Raw genomic sequence first — 20,894 nt, forward strand, 5'->3', positions numbered from 1 at the left:
TTTGAAGAGAAAAACCCAACATCATTAGGATTTATTAGATCAATCAGTAGCTAAGTGCATGTCAACTACAAAGCACAACCAAAACACTTGCACTCCAGAACGTTGAACAGTAAGCGGGTGGCTAAATTATAGTAAACAAATGTAAATTAATCTTCTGAGATTTCCTGGCTGGTTGGTGGCTCCTGCATACCCCAAAATTAATCACCTCAATTGTGATCCACAAGGAATCATGAGGGAGAAACTGATGACAGGATGTTACATTTTTTGTTCCACCTACTTACTAAATTAATTATGTGATACAAAACTTTGGGGAATATGGTGAACTGAGTGCAGTAACTTGTTTCTGTTACTACTGTGCATTTAGCAAATTAGATCCAAATATGTACCACTTTATGAGAAACAAAATACAAGCTTTGGTCACTTATGTTAAAGCCTCACTGCATGTACCACTGAAATCTTTTTGTAGCCTTCTTGCACAACCAACCAAACCAAATAAAAATAAAAATGGTTTAATGTAATTTATTTGAAATGCTTCCAGAAAAGTTTAAGGCCATTATTTAAAAAAAAAAAAAAAAAAAAAAGTCAATACACACATTCATTCTTTCTTCTCTATCTGAACATTTTACATGCTTTTTGCTCTTTTTCAACATTTTTGCTGAACAACTTCCCTACGCCTTTTCTTTTGCAGATTTTTCCTTTCTCTCATCTTCACTGGTATACTCATTCAGCTCTAAAAAATGAAGCAGTTGAAATAAATTACAAAGCCTGAAACAGAAAAGAAAATTGATTTTTTTTAAAAACTATAAATACAGAAATATGTTCTATAGGGTAAAAATGCCATTTTTTTAAAAAATAAAAATACCTTGTTTTATATTGTTTATCATCTTGTCACACTGATTTCTGTAATGCACATCAGCATATATATATGTAAGATACTTAGTAAATTTTCTGTAAACTTGTAGAACACAAGAAAAATATTTTTGGCAATAACTTAGCAGTTTTTCTACTTTTGTTGTTACAAGTACTCTGCACAGGTTATTTTGTGTAATACCAAGAATCATTTAAAATTTGTAATATATCATTTTCATAACTTGCCATACGGCACTGGCATTATTTCTTATAGTAAGGAATAAAATATTATCCAGGGATTCCTGAAAATTAACAGGATGTTCAACTATGTGTTTTAGACTGCATTTAAGTGACTCATCTGCTTCTCATCATAATGAGTAGGTTAAATCAGCCACCAGAAAACACAGTAACATTTCCAATTACAGTACAAAATTAAATGTAACAAAAACTTTTAAAACAAAACTTGAGGAAAGTAAAAAGGATGTAATACATCCTAAAGGAAAAACAATTCCCTTTTTGTTTAAATTCTCTCTACATAATCCCATGGGGTATTTGTAGAGCACCATTTATATCAAATCATCACTTAGTTTTAAAAACCAACTACATGTAATTGTAAACAGACATTTACAGAAGATTAAATGTTTTAACATTAGTGGTGCTTAAAACCAACAGTGGAGGTCAGTGGAGTGCAAAATGCTGGAGGGCCTATTGACAAGCAAAAGCTCCTTTCCATTCTTACTCTGTTTGGGATAATATATATATATATGGCACTGAAAGCAAACTACCAGCTTATTTACAAACATCCAGTATTCTCAGCATTTCATTTAATTCAGTGCTGGCTGCAGAGGTTTGGTTGTGGTTTTTTCAGTTGATTATTTTTAGCATTACATGCTTTGACAAATAAACCATCTTACTATGCTGACTATTTGATATACCCAGATTTTAAAAAGTTTGGTTCCTGGATCTTAGGACAGTGCTTCATTTTGAAAAATAAATTCCTTAAGAGTCCCTGGTTCCATGGCCCACTGTTTATAATTCTTGTTGATTTAATACCACAGGAGTTTGGATAGGTTATTGCAAGATTGTTTTCTTTTTTTGTTCCAAGAAACTATTTTTTCTTTCCATGCCTTTAAGAAAACATTATCTTGATACCCATCCTGAAATTCCATATTAAGTCCACATCTTCAGCTGCCCCTTTAAAGGGCAAATACTTAAAAATTAGGAAAAGGTTATTTATGTAATGCATATATAAACAGTAGTTTAGAGATTCTGTTGACAGCAGGACATTGAGAATAACTGGTCAAGTACCTCTTTCATCCACCTTGGGTGTTTATGGAATATAATCACAGGACATGAGTTGCAAGAGATTCCAGCTTATACAGATGGGCAGTTACAGTACAACACTCACAGGTACAAATACAAGAACTGCATTGACATTGTCACAAAAAGTATTCTAAAAGTGCTTCTCCAAATGGTTCCATGTATGGAATGCAAATACTGTACAGGTAAGAGACAGATTTTCTTCCACGAACTGTAAGTTCTTGTCAAACATTGGTTTCTATTTGCTTTTCGCTCTCACAAGAGTTCGTCTGCTCCATGCGCTCGCAGTCGGCGCTGAGCTCGCTGGTGTCCATGCTACAGTCTGACTCACAGTCCGACTGCTCCATCTGCTCCAGGGCAGCCTCTCCCTGGGGCACTCTGCGTCCATTGGGTGACACAAGGAAATGTGCTTCCAGCCCGCCAGCCTTGCCTGCACACGCAGCCTTCTCCTTGGCCTGGCGGATGCAGTTAAGCCACTGCTGCTTGTTGAAGGAGTCATTGGCTTGGAGAGAGTGAGTCTGGCTTTGGGATCCATTTTTGAAGCTGACTCTAAAGAAGTTTTTGACTGAAAGAAACAAAACATATCAAACCTCTGAATGCTTTGGCTGAATGGATTTTATAATCAAAGAGTGTATTTAAGTAACAGAATAAGCACAATCTTTGCGTTAAGGTCGGACAAGACCATGTCAGGCCAAAGAGAAGAGTCTGGGTATCTCCTTGTTTCTGGGAGAAGACCACGGAACCCCACAAGCACTTCTAGTAACTTCATATGGCTGGATTAAATAATTTTGGTTCTGCCATGCATGAGCTATCCATAAAACTTAAAGTGAATCAGCAAGATGAAGGCTTCTACCACATTTTAATGCTGCTTCTCCTACTTCTCTGCAAAGCAGATTTCCAGAACCTTCACTGAATACAGTATCCTTGTTCCAGCCAAAGACTCCTCTCTTCCATTCACTTCACTAATGCAGTGGATACACACAAAAACCCGTTGAAGTTTTGACCAGATGAGATTTAAAGGCCCCTTGTAGTAGAAGAAGCATCTTCATAATATTAACTGGAAGGACATTAACGTGAATAGCAGCAGTCTTGACCCTGAGTTCTACAGTATCTGCCATCTTAAAAGAATTTTGGAATAGCAATCAGCATCTCCAGTACAAGGAAAGGCAAAACAGCTGAAGCGCAAGATTTCAAAATACACTTGCTTATAACTTTGCAGTTTTGTCACTACAGTTTGTATGTTATCCCCTTCTCAATTCAGTAATACAGGAGCAGGTGTGTGGAGAAATTCTACTACCAATATAGTGAGCTTTGAGAAAGAATTGAAAAGAAACAACTAAGAACATAATAAACCAGTCTGAAACAAAAATCAAGATGCTGGATGGAGCTAATTTTAGAGAAAACATTCTTGACACTTTATTGTGCCATAAATTGAGTCTCTCCTGATAGGAGAGAATTTGCTGAAAGTCCTTGCAAGGCGTTTAAAAGATAAAGCAAGATGTCTTCTGTAGTTTCAATGCTTCTAGATAGTTGTTTATTAAGTCTTTTCAGAGGAACTGAGCCACTGGCGTGACCCAGGTACAGCATGGAAGGAGGGAAAATAGGAGTGAGAGCGAGAAAGACTAATTATCAAGATTTACACAGCCTTTCAAAGACATTTTAACCAATAGTTACTAAAAACGTACATTATTTTTACTTTCTTACCAATTATTCAGTAACACGACTAGGAACTGCAGAATTTTCTATCCAGTCAATCCAAACTACTTTTACTGCATAATATGGAGTGGTAGAAGAAGGAGAAGAAGGTCTAGAGAACAACAACAATCCTCCATTTTGGTATTTTTTACTCTTATCCATTTACTACAAAGAGAAGCCTAAAACCTCTAAATCTTTCACCCTATGACAATCTTACATAGAAGTCTATCACCTAATTCACACCACTGTATTTTCTAGTTGTTGTCTGACTGTTGCTAATTTTTTCCAAGGTTTAAAGCTAAAACAGTGTTGTCCAGGGGGGTAAAAACCCTTAAAAACAGGGAGAGAAATATTCTCGGCACTCTGGGTTCCTACACATTCTGATGCCACGTTGGCAGTCATCTTAAGGTTATGATGACCCTACATGAGCAAATACAAAAAGTTGTATTCATACTTCTCTCATTGTTGCTGAATGCTCCACGTATGGATCCGCCCAGGCGCACCTCTCCGTCCTGCAGGTCCTCCAGCACCAGCTCCCTGACGGGGATTGGCTGCCGGTACAGCTGGTAGCAGAGCTGGTCATTGTGAGTCACGGCTCGAGTGATCACCAGCACCTCTTCAAAGAGGAAGACATGCAGTTTCTGTTAAAAGATTAATAGAAAATACAGCATTATTCCTTTCTTGAAACATCATTAAACCAAACGGAACAAATGAAGTTCACCAGAAAGATGAAAATCACCAGTTTCTTCCTCTTAATTTGGTATTGAACTGGCTGATCTTCATCAGGTGAACCAGGAAACAGCACCTGTTTCGTCTTTCCCTCTCAGCTGTGTGGTAAAACAGGACCCCCTTCCACTGTATACATGAACGTGCTACATAGAAGCAGTTCCAGAGCTGAAAAAATGCACTGCTTGCTTTGTTGCTTTTTAAAATAAATTTTCCTTAAGTTTTATTTACTTCCATAAGTGTCATAAGTATCATACTTACACTAGTGTCAGTAATCAAAAAAAGATCTTTTTTCATTGTTTGCCCATTCAAAAGTTCTATTAAACACTGGGGGGGGGGGAGGGGGAGAAATCTGGAAAAGACTATGCTCTCTTCTACTAATATCATTTTTTTTTTCTTTTCTTTTTGTTTTCTTTTTAACTGAAAGCTCAAATTGTGAAACTTACCAATAGTGTGGTGTCCCAGAGACTGGAATTCAAAGTACCAAATTTCTCTGGTCAATAAATTAACTTTGATCTCAACAAAGAATCAAATAAAGCATTTTTAATAACCACAGCCTTTGACAAATTTAAAATTTGTTGGTACATTTTGTGTGTTCTTTATAGACATTAATATCACATCTCTGAGACCAGAAATTTGTGGGTTTTTCCAGCAAGTATTGAAATTGATCAAATTTACAATTTATCCAGGATACTGTTAGGCCCCATAAAAGACAGAGATACATATAATCTTATTATCTCCCTATACAGATACTTAACTACAACAAAAAAGATGTGATATATATAATAATTAATATTTATCAACTTCCTACATATTAGAGTGATGTTTCTCTATGTGTGCTCACAGCTCTTTTAGCTGTCATGCAAAATGAGGGTATCTTTAAAAGTTATTTATGACAAAATATTTACTCCTTACCACTCCCCTGTTGTTCTTCAGTTCCCCATGACAACACACAGCACGTGAATTATCAATCAATGAATCCCTTTGGCCTTCTTCAAGATAAATAAGTCTCTCTTTGTAATATTGGCATTCAGATTCACCAGTCTTTATGTTGATTTCAGCAACAATGCCCTGAATTATATTTATCTGCAGAAACAATGAAAACACATGAATTTTAATTACACAGTCCAATATTCAGCTGTTTATGTAAGTATTTGCATTTTCATATTTTATGTAGTGTCCCTTAATTCACTAATAAGGTAAAACTGCTATAATCTGCTAAAAAACCCCAAACCCAACAGTAACTCACAGCTTCTTCCAGGTGCTGTTGATCTGGATGATCATTTGGTGTGTGTCTTAAAATTTCTCTGAGCAGCAGTGGGTATTTAACCAAACGGCTTCTGGGGATGTCAAGGAAATTCCAAAGGTCCAGTTTGCGGCTAAAAGGAGACTCCAGGCAGCGCTGCAGGAAATCTTGCACTCTGTGATCTTGTTTCTTGTGATCCAGTAAAGCTTTGGCTGCTACTTGATTGCTGCAGTAGCTGTCATAGGAGTTCAGGCATGGAAGCTGAGGAAAGAATAAATAATTGTGTAGCTGAAGCAAAGCACGATTTCCTGCACTGAAAGGTTCAGGTGATTCAGGATATCAGAATTCATGCTGAGACTCTTTTAGCTGGAGATTTATCCACAGTTTATTGATGTAATGTTTCCAGCAAATATAACCTTTACAAGGGTCCTCAGACCACCTTGTTCAACATTTGAGTAATTTAGAAGCACTTGCTCATCACTCAGATCCTACAGATCTCCAATACTATTACAAAGCATTAAAAATATAAGTTGCTTAAGACTGAGCACTATTTAGTGCAGACAACAGTTAAACACAGAAGCCTGGCTTTAATTATGAACAGAAATAAAGGCCTAGGAATGAGCACTCCCAAACCTGGCCTTTTTCAGATCAGCAAATTTCTACAACCAAACTTCTACATTGCCCAGACGAACCTTGACCAAACTAAGATGACAAAACTGTGCCTTATAAATCTGAAAAAAAAATAGCTTGTCTGTTGATTAGAGCAAAATATCCATTTACAAAACCTGCTGCATTAACACAATTATATGGAAAATCTTTCAAAAAAGGAAATTAGAATTGAATATATTTGAACCAAGAGAAGTTCACTGATGTTCAACACACACCAGAAAATATTTTAAATTACTTTAAGCGAAGAAAACTGAGATTATTTTGACATTTACAAATCGTTATCATTAACTATTTGCATTATAGACATTATACAGTAGTGAGCATGATTCCCTTGTTGACCATAGGCCACACTTTCACATAGAGCTGCTAAATATCATTACTTAATTCCTTAAAGATTTCAAGCCCTTTTTCCCTGCTAAATTTCATTGCTTACATTTACTTAAAAGCATACTTCTCACATATCTAAAACCAAAAATAGCTCTTCTTTATTACAGTGAACAATTTTATCAACGAAACAAACAAAAGCTCTTTTCAGTGTTTATGCTTTTGGATGCTTGTGAACGTGAACATATCAACTTTGTCTTTTGTGAGGCAGCAGCATCTCTTTTGTATCCCTGTCTGCCTTATTAACAAAGTTCTAGAAATCAATATCTTTAAAAACACTAACACCTATCTGTTACCTTGGATTGGAACGGAATGTCATCCAAAACTAACTGGGGAGTGCCCTTATACAATATGGCTTTTCAAGGAAACCAGAACACAAACGGGGAGATTCTTAAAGGACCTACATAAGAAAAACTCTAGTCTGACTCTTGATTTTTATTTAAATTATATTAAATAGTGCTCAACTCCTGAATAGCAAAAGCTTTAAAAACAATATCCTAGTCTAAACCTTTTCATGGAAAATCCCTGAAAAAATATTCTATTAGGTCTCTAATAGTTGCTTTACCTTGTAGAAGTATTTTTGGGAGTATCTTTTTGACATGTTACACTAGATACAGAAAGGAAATTGTCCAATAAAAACTAGGTTACAGCTCCAAACTAAAGCCCCAAAATTGGTTATAAACTCTGCCTTACCCAACCCACGAGGATGTGGCCAACATGTTCTGTTGATCCATCAGGTTTCCTGACTTCTTGAAGTCGCCTAAGGAGATCTGATTGTGATTAGAAAAAAATAACAGAAACCTCACTTTAATAAACCTGATGACTTAAATCTATGTGCAATAATTATGCAAAGACTGTTTGAATTTTACCTTCATGTAGAGGAATTAGAGAGTCCAGTGTTCCAAAAATTTGGTTCAACTCTTGCTCTGTCATTATGGAAAGCTTAAGCATTGGGTCATGATAAGCCTGAAAAGAAAAACAAACATTTGTGGTTTGTTGGGTGCAAAATTTGTAATAGAATTTAAAGCTCCCTGTAAGTAAGTATCATAGCCATATATTAAACTATCAATCTCATATTAAAAAAAAAAAAAACAGCGGCACATTTAAGTGTTTCAGAAAGAATGGGAAGATTAAAATATGCTTTGCATTTTTTCCTCTCCTACTGTCTTAGCAACTATAAAAAACAGAGACTGTTTTAAATGTGTTATGAACCAATTAGTACTGCTTGTTGTGGTTTGGTTTTTGCTTTTGTTTTTTAAACATACCTTTTTTGCCAACTTCAGATCTTCTATCAAGTCTTCTTCTCCCTGGGAAAGTTCAAAGATAGCCTGTAAAAACAGACACAAATATTAGAAAATATCTTTATTTAATCTATGCTCCACTTGCTGGGTTGATGTTATATTGTGAACAGCTGTCTTAACACCATGTAACAGCATTTCTCTGCTAAATCTACAGAAAAAAAGTAAGGCTTTATTCCATAACTACAGAATCGAGTGTAGTGTTTTCTAAAACAGTTATACCAGAATGTTCATTAAATGCTTATCTCAAATAGCCAAAGAATTCTTTTTTTTTCCAAAGGGATGTGTTCCCAGATGGAGGAAGCTACCTTCATTGTGGAGTTTTGACTTGACTGTCTCTTAACCACTTACACAACTGCCTGCATAGGAGTTTGTTGTGTTCCATTTTAACACCTGCAGTGGCAAAAGTTACAGGGGGTTCTACCAAGTAGAAGACAGATCTTACTTAAAGCCTTTCTTTGGTACTGAGCACTTTTATTTTGGTACCAGTTCATTTTTTTGTTACAATGGCTGAGCTCTAGTTAACCACTGGCTGATGTTAGTTACTCCTCTTGAAGCACATCTGAGACTTTAAAGCTGGCAGATTAAAAATAACAGTGCCCTAATTCACTAGTTTATCAAACCCCTATTGTTACTAACTTATTGCATGATTTCCTCCTTATACTGGAGTACACTAAGAGTTAAGGACATTTCAGGCTAGAATTCCTTGCTTTACAGTCAAGGCTTTCAACCAGTATAAATCATGGAAGCCCATCCCCAGCTGGAGCAGATTCCTGGGGCTCAGGAACACACATTCCTGCCAGATTTGCCAGAGTGCAGCTCACAGGCAGTGGGTCAGCTGTCCCAGAAAAGCATACAGAATGGGAACAAGCACATAGCAGGACCCTCCTGCAAAACCTCCTGGGATTCAGCTCGCTTATTTGGGTTGTACCAAGGATCCTGGCTCCTGCCCCCACACAGCAGTGACTGCTATACACTGTGCACAGTTTCTACAGTTTATTTTTCAATAAGCTGCCTTTGAAGTTTTCAATTACAAATTTATTTCCTATGAATTCTTGTACAATGTTAAAATTTGCAGAAGAGATGCTTGTCACTACTGTTGTTTGATTTATGACTCAGTCCCTGAAGTATTCTCAGGGAGACTTACAAGCTTTGTTGATACTGCTAGAAATTTCTTTAGAAAATAAAAATATCTTGATTCTGAAGGAGCTCTGTGTTGACTATAATATGAACTATCTAGACTTTATCTTATCTGACACACTAAAAGCACTGGCATGCTTCTTTTTTGCTTTGGAAGACACATCTTTTGATCAGTGTGTCATCTTTCTAGCACTGGAAACTTCCTCAAAGACAGTCTTTTCCAAAAGGGAAATGATGGTGCATTTTTGTGTGTATGTATCAGCTGATGAACACCTGTTCCTGGCATAGCATGCTCACCTCTCATTACCACAACAACAAAATGAAACACTAAAATATCAACCATGACTCCAGAAAGTGTCAGACAGAACATGTACACACACGCAGCCAATCCCAGGACAATGTATCTCAGTAACTTTCGGCTTTGTTAAGGAAATACAATGAGCTGGATTTTACAAAGAATACATTCATCTAATATAGCCTGAGTCATAAAGACTAGGGATGGAATTCTGCTTCTAGTGGAGGTGGTGACACGTTTTAATTGCAGGACATGTTCAAGTGCTGCCCCAATGCCAAAAAGCATTCCCAAGTCCACACTTTAAAGGCGACCTTTGAACATGAAATTTACGGTTAAAACAGATATATATGTGTGTATATATCTATACCTCTTGCCGCTTGATTTCCTTGGATGTAAGCATGTGATTGACACAGACATCAAAGGTCTCACTCCACAGTTTGCTGTCTCTCCTCTTTGTGTTAGCAGGGGGCACATTTCGGGACCATGGCCGTGGGCTGAACAGGTCGGGGCGACTCTCGCTGCGGAAACTGATGGACCGCTGGGAAGAGAGAATCAGGTTTATGTTACAACAGTTTCATGTTAACACTCTCCATTTTCTCCTTTTCTAAGGAACTACTATACATAGTTCAGTACAACAAATAAATGTTCTCTGATTAGTTTTTACTTTGAACTTCATAGCACCATTTAGTACCGGGAATGTAAGAGAAATTATTTTAATACAACTTCATGGAAGGGCAGGACCTCCCTTCCTGCAGTGAACTCTGTCCATGTCCTGTCTTCAACATGTACAAAACTTCTGCAATGCATTCCCATACAACAAGCACCAAGAGTGAACTATAGGGGTAATGCAGAATGGTGCAGCACACTGAACTAACAGAACTGGTCAAATACAGAGCTTCAATTCAGTAGACTGACAGGAATTACTCATACATTCCACAACTGTCTCATCAAAAATTTAGAATTAATGCAAATATTAGACACTCTACCAATGTGTACCAGCATCTCTGTACCTACTGTGTGGCCTGGTCCTAAATTTCAATAAAGCCAATTTCAATTTTAGGACAGACTTGAGAGTTCTAATTGCCTGTAAACTCTTAGAAGGATTTCAGGCTAAGGATGAATACTTTATGCTCTTACTATTCTATTTTGAAAAGGTTTCTTTTTTGCTTCATTAAAATTAGAGGCTGCTTTTTGAGGTCATACCTCTGAAATGGTTTAACTACTTCACATAGTTGAAATACTCAACATTTTTATTGTTATTTAAAACCTCCCTTACATAACACAATCATCTTTCAATTGCCTTGGGTAAGAATATTTAAAACAAAATAAATTCTCTCAATTTCCAGGTTGAAAGCAGCATATACAAAGGACATTATTTGAAATTCTTCTCTGAAGGTAAGAGCCCATGAAACGCAAACAGTGCCTATAAATACTATGTTTTTACCATATCAGAAGACATGATAAAAATATAAACTTGTCTTTTAACAGAAGCTGTTCTGAGTCCTACTTTGAATTGACAAAGACCTTAACAATAAACACCCCCCTACCCCCCCCCAAAACTTTGCAAGTCAGGTGCTAGTCTTCCTTCAAGAGTTAAGAAGATAAAGAAACACACATGAAATAACATGCTTAATTTACACTTATTATAATGAGGAATCATGGAGCAAAGTCAAATTAGGCCGTGTTTTGGGAAAAGCAATCTTTCACATGCACTGACAGAATGTTCCTCCCTGCTCCGTACAATTCTCCACAGCCCTAAACTGTCCTCATTGGGCAGAAGGGGCACAAAGAGGCTAAAAGACTCAAAATGAAACCAAACTCCCCAAAATCCTGCTTGCTTGTTTGCTTAGCATCCTTGCTACCTAGAGATAATAAGTATATATTTAATTGATTTCTGTCATACATCAGCCTTTCATTAACCATACAAAGTGTACCTCACTTAATAAGGGGCACAGGACTGAGGTTATTTATTAGTGAAATAGAGCCCTAAACTGAAGTTCTATCAAAAAATTTTAAAAACAAGTTTGAAGATAGTCTGATGCTATCTATCTTTGCTTTGTACTTGTTAAGAAGGGGGAAAAAAAAAATCCGCCATGATAGAATCCCACGAAAGAACTGCAGGAATGTCAAAAGAGCACTTCGCCATTTCCAGTCTTTTAAAAATATTTTCTTAGTTTCTGGCTTCCTTAAAAAACATATCCAACACACTGTTTAAAAATTATGGCCCTGTGGGATGATTATAATTTTCATGTAATTCCAAAATTTTAAGGAGCTGGGGGAAAATCCATTCACAGCCCCTCATTTTGTTTACCGTATTTCTCTGGTGGCAACAGATTTCCCTGGCTGTTATAAGACTGTTACTTGAAGGGTCTATGTGTTACTGATGTTAATTAATGAAATTAACAGCCCTTAATTAGAGCTGCAGTAAAGCAGACACCTCCGTGTACTGGGCAAAGGCCACTACTGATCAAAGCCCTGGCATTCAGAACTGATGTTAAAAACAATTTTCTTCTTGAGGATTTTTAGAAATTTCTGGTGTCCTAAGAGAGATAAAAGTAATTTGGACTCCCTACTTAAATTTCAAGACACACTGATGAAAACTGAAGTCGCAGAGGAAGCCAGCCAGACTTCAATTTCTTTCTTCAGCATCAGCTGGAGTTCTTTTTCTGATCCTATTTTCTGCTTTAAGCCAAACAGCACAGCTGTAAATAAGACCAGGCAGATCATCATAATCATTAGTTAGGCTTGATGGAGACTGAAAATACAGCTGTGAATTAAACTGGCTTCCCAGGTGGATTAATAAATAAGAATATCTGCATTAGGTATAAAATACCTGTTAGCATTACATATCCTGCAGCTACACAGACAGACTCTGGCAGAGGTGAAGCTAACAGCACTTTATTAGTCAGCTGGTCTACCCTGCCCTACAGGATAGAAACAGAATGACTACAAACAGTCAATAACAAAACAAAACAAAACAAAAAACAAAAGCCCAGAAAGAAAACCAGAAAGACTTCAAATATTTTTTACTTGGAATCCTTATGAAAAAAGTATTGAAAATAAGTGGAAAATTGGAATAAAGTTAAGTATACACAAAAAAATCAAATACTTCTAAAATCAATAAAATATGCAAAACATGGAAAGTTGCTAAGAACATATCTTAAAAAAACCTACACAAATCCCAGGCATAAATGTATCTCCTCATGCTGAAAGTCCATTAATGTAAAGTGGAAGTTACATGTACAGAGGTAAGGAAAATTATATACAATAAGCTTTTTTTTTCTCCCTCTTACACGTATCTTCCATTTAGAAGAATATCTAAGAAGGTTTGTTTGAAATGCTGTTGGAGTGGTCTTTTTCTGTTGACTTTGTTTCTTTTCTTCCAGGGGAAGAAGTTTGTTCTGCATGTTGTGGTGATGACAGCAGTTTTCTGCATTTTACAGACACAGAACATCCAGCAGCAATGCAAGGAGAAACATGGGTTTTGACTGAAATAACAATGAAGCTACATAAAAGTTCACCCACTAAGAAAAATCAACTTTTTTTTTTCTTTTTTACAGGAGATCACATGATGAAAGGAAATCTATACTGTTCTCAAGACACAGTGACATTGACATCAAAACAAAATAAAGTGAAATAGCTATACATACTTCCCAGAATGTTTCTAAATAATTCCAAGTAGAACATCTGAGCACAAGGTCAGTCTTTTTTGTCCCTGCTCTACAGCTATTGAGAAAATCAGATAAGAAGACAATTTACAGCCAGGTATGAAGGAGTTTTGAGGGACATCACCAGCAGGATTTGGACAACACAGAAGCTGATTTCTCATCACAGCTCCTTAAAGCACATAATTAGAAGGGATGGTATAAATAACATCACTATTTAATCTGCTAATTAAAATATATTCTTATGGTCAGTATGAACAGAGCAAAACAGAAATGCTTGCAACAGTAGGACTTGCAACAAAGCCATTATTTTCCCTCCTATTTTTGACAAAATTTACCCTGAAACACATTAAATAGCTCTCATCTCGGGAAGCTGCTACTGCATACATGAAAGGATAGCTGTTTTGGTTAGTCTGAAACAACTTTATTAAATACAATATTGTTCTGGATACTGCATTGTGCAGTCCCAGAGGCCTTTGCTGCAGAACAATAGCACAGGTACCTAAATGAGGCCAACAGCTGCCTAAGGCTTAGGAAAGGGAAGCACCGCACTCAGCAGCAGTTTAGCCAAAAATTAAATCCCTTTCCACACTCCTCACAACTGGAACTGATGTGCCCCTTCCAGAGTCTGGCCAATTTCTCCTGGAGGCAGATTCTGCAGGAGATTCATACAGCCCAGGGGATACAGGGAGCTCTGCTCGAGTCACGCAAACCACACCTGCACCGAGCCAGGCTGGGGGGTGCAGACATTTGGCTGATCCTCCAACCCTGTGCAGAAATCTGCACTTCCAACATCACAGGAACCAAAGACAAGAAAACCAATGTCAGAAAACCCTGTAATATCCATTTTCTAGGTAATTACCACTACAGAAAAATGGGGTTCTTGTTTCTCATAAGACTCTAAAGTTTTATTTCTTTCCTCCTTAACAGGTAATTTCAGTAAAGCTCTAATTTAGGAAGTTTTGATTAAGAAACATTTCTAACACATTCAAGTTACCTTTAAAGTTCCTCTCAAAGAAATTAAGCTTATTCAATAATTTTCTTTAGATCTTTTACATGCCTTCTTACATAAACTGTTTTAAAGAGGAAACAGTGGCTTTTGAGGCCAGACCCAGAGCAGCTGCAGCTCCCAGCTGTGACTGCAATCAGGAGTTGAGCACCCCAATATTTTGCCATCCCTAGGTCTGAAGGTACAAATGCTTTATAAACAAAAGTTTTGTTAGCCTCTAAGTATGTTCAGTATTATACACCTAATCTGTAACATAGAAACTGCATTTAAAATTTGTTTACCCTTTATTATCAGCAGCTTTGGAAAATGACTTGGAAATTTCCAGTTGTTTACTAACTCTTTTGTTTAGGTAAGGTCAAAGTTCACTCTACAGGAAGAAATTTAGGCAGTCCTACCTGACCAACTATACCAAAAATAACATTTTCAAAGAAACCAACCAATATTAATCGAAAGCATTACGGAATATTCTGTTCATCAAATTTAAGAAGAAAATGTAATCCTTTAGTAAACAATTTTTATATGCTACAGGTGCAATAGTTCTCCTACTGGTAAGTGAAAAACATTAATTATCTGGACAGAGAAGTGGTTTTTTCAAGGTGAGAGTTGTGAGTTTTAAGCTGAGTGACCTTGTGGCCACAAGGTACCTAACCCTGTTTGGCACATTACAGTGGGGAGTGCCCATGTGCATCCCTGCTCCCAGGAAGCCTGGGGGGAACTGCAGCTGTGTGGAAGCAGCAGGAATTGGTTACCTGCAGGGTCTGGCTGAAGCGCTTCAGCGGAGTGGCTCGCACAGGAGGGATGAGGCTGGCCAGGGATGTGACTCGGGAGAGAGGCTTGACCCGTTTGTTACTGGGCTCCTGCAGCACAGGGAGGAGGAAGGAAAGGAAAAAAAAACCAGGGGAGTGTGAGCATAACCAGATAAAGATTGCCAACAGTTCTGGTGATTTTCCTAAGAAAGCATTTGCAGCAAGCATGTTTGCAAACCTGGTCTGTAATAAGGGCAGATACAAACAAAAGCACTTTCAAACACTGACAGTGACAGATTGCTCTTGGCTGGTACCTACAGGTCCTGGAAACAGCTGGAAAATGTAATGCTGGAGAAGTTGGCATGGCCAGGAACAGGGGAAGGGAGGTAAAGAAAGACAATATCATTTGATTATTTTAACTCATTCTTAGCAGAGAAATTTTCATATTGCATATTATAATAATCTTCTCACTGAAAGGAATACTTTCAAATATAAACAATTCTGTTTGTGCCTTTGCATCTGGCACTGTCAGCATGTGACTTTATTCAGTTAAATGTATTTTCTCCCAGAATATATAATTTAGACAGAAATCTCTAACTCTTATTGTCTTTGAATGCATGTTCTTATGAAAATACTCACATATACAGAAAGGCATTAATAACATGCTTACCTATATTATTTTTTGCATATAATATAAAGGAAAACTAAACAAAAATCTACCATAAAGCACTCAATTAAATGTTTTCCTTTTCATATATATTTTAATAGCACAACAGCACTCAAATTAATGTATAACCAAAATAATATGCCAATTGTCCTGCAAATATATATATTTTTTAAAAATTAACAGAAATTGTAACACAGAAAAAAGTGATTATAAATACATAAAAATAGAACAGTTACCCTTGGCTTCCTAATCTCCATCTGACATTTAATGGATCTCGAACAGCACATGCAAAAGGCAACAGAAAAAGAGCCAAACCTTCCAAGTGAAGTTGAAAACCCCATCCAACACCATATTTCAAGGACATCCTAAGGCAGTTCATCGTTCTTTTTCAGCCATGCTTATAAAGTTTGCATAGTTTGCTATGCCTCCAATTGTCTGTACATAGCTTTAAGAAAATGAAGCATGCCTATTATCCTTTTCTTCAGAAATACAAATCCTTCTGGAAATAATGCAGAATTGTCATCCTTTTTGATACCAAAAAAAAAAAAAAATCTCAGCAGTGATGATCACCATCTGTATTACTGGCAAGAAAAATTCTCTTCCATTAGTGCAGCAACAGAGGAAAGGTGAGAAGCAGCTACATATTTAATTTACTTCTCAGCAGGCAGACCTGGAAATCCAGAAAAGCCAGCTGAGATGAGCGACAAAGTGTTTAACCCTCTAGCAAAAATAATGTATTCCATCACACGTGACACCTGGCATTAAAGAACTGTAGCAGTCTAAAGCAAGTTAAATCCTTATCTTCATCACTGCACTGTTATTCATAACCCTTCCTTTTCAGCCACCATGTCTTTGAGGCAGGTTTCAGAAGGAGCATTTTTTACGTCATTGCAGCACCACTCGCATACTCATCTCCAGCAGCATCCCACCCCCTCCCCCACTCCCCAAAAAAGAGGGAAAATGTTGGCGATTCCAGTGCAATTCTTCTCTAACTGGTGGCACAGCCATGAGCTGTTTCTGGTTCCTGATTATTCCGAGTTCTGGGGCCCAGATCACAGCCCGTGGCGGAGGCAGCTGGTCAGGAATCGTGCTGCACTGCAGTGCCAGGACATGGAGCCCCAGCCGGGTGGGCAGTGCCATGCCAGCAGCACAGCTTGTGCCAGCACCTCTGCCTTAGCAGCACAGGGCACTTAGGCACCAGTACCCCAGCCCAAAAGCAAGGCTTGGAAATGAACGTTGTATGGACTTTCCAGGAGATAGGGGAGGAGGATTAGGATTAATAAAAATTACTGCTCCTTCTTTATGCTGTATCCTTTCTGGTATCCATTGCCCCCGTCCATTTCAAGGAGAAAAATGCTAAGGCAGTGTAGTTTTTACTGATGTTCATGATGCAAAACCTCACTGAATACAGAAACTGATTTTAAAGATAAACACTGAGCAGAATTTCAGCCACCATCAAACACCATTAAGATCTTCTGGAACCTCTTGCTGTGAGCCACTAGAGGCCAGCTGTTCTCCCAGCAGGCAAAGCCAGGTCAGGTAACTGCAGTCCTGGCCTTCTGAGTCAGCACCCCACCTTGAATTCCTTATGCAATGTATCGTGTTCTGATTTCACATGGAAAATTCGGACCAGAATTTGGAACAGTTAAACATGCAGTTCAAATTTAGAATTCAATTTTATGGAAAGAAATCAGCATTATTACAAGATTCTGTCAAATAGCATTACTTAAGATAACTTCAGAAGCCTGAGACTTTACACATTTACCAATGAGTTCTGAAAGAAAATCTTGTTAATCATAAGTTCTTAAGTATGAGAAAAGCTTTTCTGAATACTCCCAAACTGATTTGCACCTTGCATTAGAACCTGGGTGGTAGGTTAAGATACTGAGCTGGAAGTAAAAACTCATCAAATCTTAGTGTTTCAGGCGTCGTTTTATTCAGAAAAGTCTAACAACAAAAGCCATCAGCACTGAGTCACCCTTTCTACTGTAGAAAAATGGAGTTTGTACAAATAAGGCTTTGACTGTGCAATGAAAATACAGCACTACCATAGCAATTCTAAAACTGTCAGACAGCAATACTGAAACTGCTGCACATTTGATTGCAGGATTTCTGCTGTACTGTCTACATCCATTCTGCCTCTACCTCCCCTTTCATCAACACCCTCATTCTCAAGCTGGGTCACCTCTCCAAACCAGCACTGCAGAGAAGCTGAACAAACTACTGAGACCAATGATCTAGATAGGGAAAAATTCCACAGTCAAGAGCAAGCCTTGAACAGGTGGGTGTTTTTTTCACCAAGGACTCTGTTCATCACAGCCAACATAACAAATGGAAAGAGGAGATGGTGTGAACTGTTCTGCTTTACCCAGAGATACCAGAATCTGCACTTGCACAACAGTCCAATATGTTATTTCCCTAATTTGTCTCTGAAAACCCTCCAATTTTCCAGTTAACCAGAAGTCCCAGAACCGTAAGATCCTCTGGGGTATGAATTTGAACTGTGTCTGCCCAGCACGAGGAGGCTCCAGTGAGGAAACACTGCACTGGTAGACTGAACATCAGACTCCAGACCAGCACTCTGAGTGTGCTCAGAATACTCAGAGCCACCAAAGTCATCACTTCCCCTCTCCTCCTGCCTCCCCCCTCACAGCTCAGGGAACTTTGAAATAGAGGGATCAAGAGATAGGATTTAAAGGCTGGATCCATTTGCAACAACTATCACCTGTCCAGATAGGGAACAGGGCCAAGTTATGACACAAAAAATTCAGGAGTTACAATGTTTTGCCTGACCTTTTAAAGCCATTATTATTGGTATTTTAAAAAACTTGTTTCAGAGTTCTGAGATTATCGCATGCTAGGCCGTATTTTCAGAGTTGTGAAGGCTTGCCAAAGCAATACGGGAAGTAGGTTTAAAAAAAAAGATCCAGACTATAGTTTGGCAGAGTTTCCAAAATGTGGAGCTGGTATATGTGAACAAGTAACATTAATCTGACAGGGCTTTAAATTTGATATAAGGCTAAATAAAGCTGAGGGAAACATGAGTGCAGGAACTTCAAAGGCTGAACAGTCAAGTGAAGTCAAATTAATACCTGACTAGGCTAGAACAAAGAGCAGATGTCTTTTGGAGGGAGCTGTATATTTGAACTCAAGATGACTTTGGTAACATTTGAATTCCGAGAGAAAAACATTTAAACTGGATGTACCATGAATACATGCAGCCTCAGAAAGAACTTGAAGCTGTGAACAAACTGATAAGCAAATCCATGTCCAAAATATGGGTGGTTCTGAAAACCAGACAGTGGACATTTCAAATAACTGCTATATCCTTCTTAGTACATTTTTATAATATACTTTACTGGAGAATTAGTAGGAAGAAAAATTAATCACAACGGCATAATCAGTGACTGTCACCAGTTTAAGATGGGAAGCTATCAGACAAGAAGTTACAAAGATGCCATGCCTCTTCAGGCATGAAGGACACAGTGCTTCCAATTGCTTCTTCATTCTAATTTACTCTTTATGTATATGTCCAATTGTATCTCCAGTATCTTCTATATATTAAGCTCTAACACAATGGTTTGGACTACTTAGTAAGCAAGGAAAGCTCCATCTTTTAATGTATAACTCTCAAAAAATGACCCTTCTGCTGTGGGACAGCAGAAAACACAGCAATCACCTACAACTACAGCATTACTGGGAAGCCACACTCAGAAGACTAACAGCTGCCAGCCCCCTTTTCAGTAAAATTTAAAAGTCTTTTTGCCTTGCAAAACTGAGGACGTCTTACTTCCTTATCTGTGAAATGGTCATTTCAAAATGACAACATCCTGGCAAAAAGGTAACTTTTGTATCATTATTTTGGGTCTGATGCACACAGATTACCATTTAAAAGCCTGAATCTTAGCACACAGCACCTGCTCCCAGGGCAAGCTGAGCATTCAAACAGCCATGGAAGTGTGTTAAAGCAGAAGATCCTGTGAAGAATTAGGCACCTACATTAGCTGCAATGCACTGACAGCTAAGTTCATGCTATTTTTGCCTCTTTCAGTAGTGAAACTGGCGCCTAATAACTGGTTATATTGTATCCAAGAACTCATTACACAGATAAGAAAGCTTCTAGAAGGCTATTTAGGGGAAGAAGGTAATACTTCGGTGCTCTTCATCAGCAAAATAAAAAAAAAAAAACCTCCTTTACTAGTATAGGTAAAGAATGGAATTTTCCCAAAGTTCAAAGCAGAGTAAGTTAAACCCATTTAACTGTATCAATCAGTTTTTGATACATTGTCATTCAAGACCACCCACAGCTTAATTATTACACTTTGATGGATAAATTACTCTAGCAAAAGACTGATTTTCATTTCCTAACAAACAGAAAGAAAGGAAACAAAAAGAATGAGGCCAGATTCCCTTCATATTGCCCTAAGAACATCAGAACCAATGACCTGGATAACACATGCTGAATAGTAGTCTAGGTGCCATATAAAAGGTTTTCCCTTGCTCCAGTACCTCACTTCCAAATTCTCCCGTGCCCCTGGAGGGCTTAGCCACTGATTTCCTGCCAGTGAAGAGCAAATGTATGTTCACTGATGCTATGATTGGTTTTCCACCTGACTCTCTCATCTCTTATCAGCAACTTCAACAACAGTCTCCATGTCAGAGAACTGGTGCTGAATCCGACAAACAAGGGAAAATGTGTCCCTGAGGGGCCATTATCCTTGTGTCTGCTGCACTACTGTGACCAGGATATTGTGTTGATTTTTCTGATTGTATTTAAAACCAAACTCAACAAAAGGAATTTGCAGAGATTTTTAAGACAGCCCAGAAGGTAAGTGCTGTGTGAAAAATGGTACAGAAACTTAGCATTTTAGAATATTAGAATTTATCCTATTTAACCTTCAAAGGCCAACTGACCTCCCAACCCACACACAAAGGGGCTGAAATTGTCAGTGCCTGTTACAATTCCAACTTACTGGAGTTCAGCAAGTTCTGAGACATTTACAGCAGCAATTCTGGATTTGGGGTAGCTAACTTGCTTAACATTTTATAAAAAACAGCCTGGTTACCTTTTTTCCTTTTTATGTGAATCGGGACAAACAGATATCCAAAGCATTCATTCTGTGCTATGGGAGCATTCATTAGGGAAAAATGTTTTAACTTAAATTAGTCTCCAGAGTGTTAACAG

General features: G+C 37.8%; 1 protein-coding gene across 1 annotated transcript in view; it reads right to left on the reverse strand.

The window, feature by feature from the left end:
- Window positions 1–20,894, reverse strand: part of ARHGEF3 (Rho guanine nucleotide exchange factor 3) — a 110,894-nt gene continuing 90,000 nt past the window's right edge. Inside the window, 9 exon segments of the mRNA XM_039559056.1 lie at window positions 1–2,734; window positions 4,319–4,505; window positions 5,506–5,676; window positions 5,840–6,097; window positions 7,583–7,659; window positions 7,759–7,855; window positions 8,155–8,217; window positions 9,990–10,160; window positions 15,046–15,153. Of these exon segments, the coding sequence (XP_039414990.1) occupies window positions 2,394–2,734; window positions 4,319–4,505; window positions 5,506–5,676; window positions 5,840–6,097; window positions 7,583–7,659; window positions 7,759–7,855; window positions 8,155–8,217; window positions 9,990–10,160; window positions 15,046–15,153 (1,473 nt within the window). The 3' untranslated portion in view covers window positions 1–2,393.

This window comes from Corvus cornix, chromosome 12 (assembly GCF_000738735.6).
Source record: "Corvus cornix cornix isolate S_Up_H32 chromosome 12, ASM73873v5, whole genome shotgun sequence".
NCBI classification, from domain to species: domain Eukaryota; kingdom Metazoa; phylum Chordata; class Aves; order Passeriformes; family Corvidae; genus Corvus; species Corvus cornix.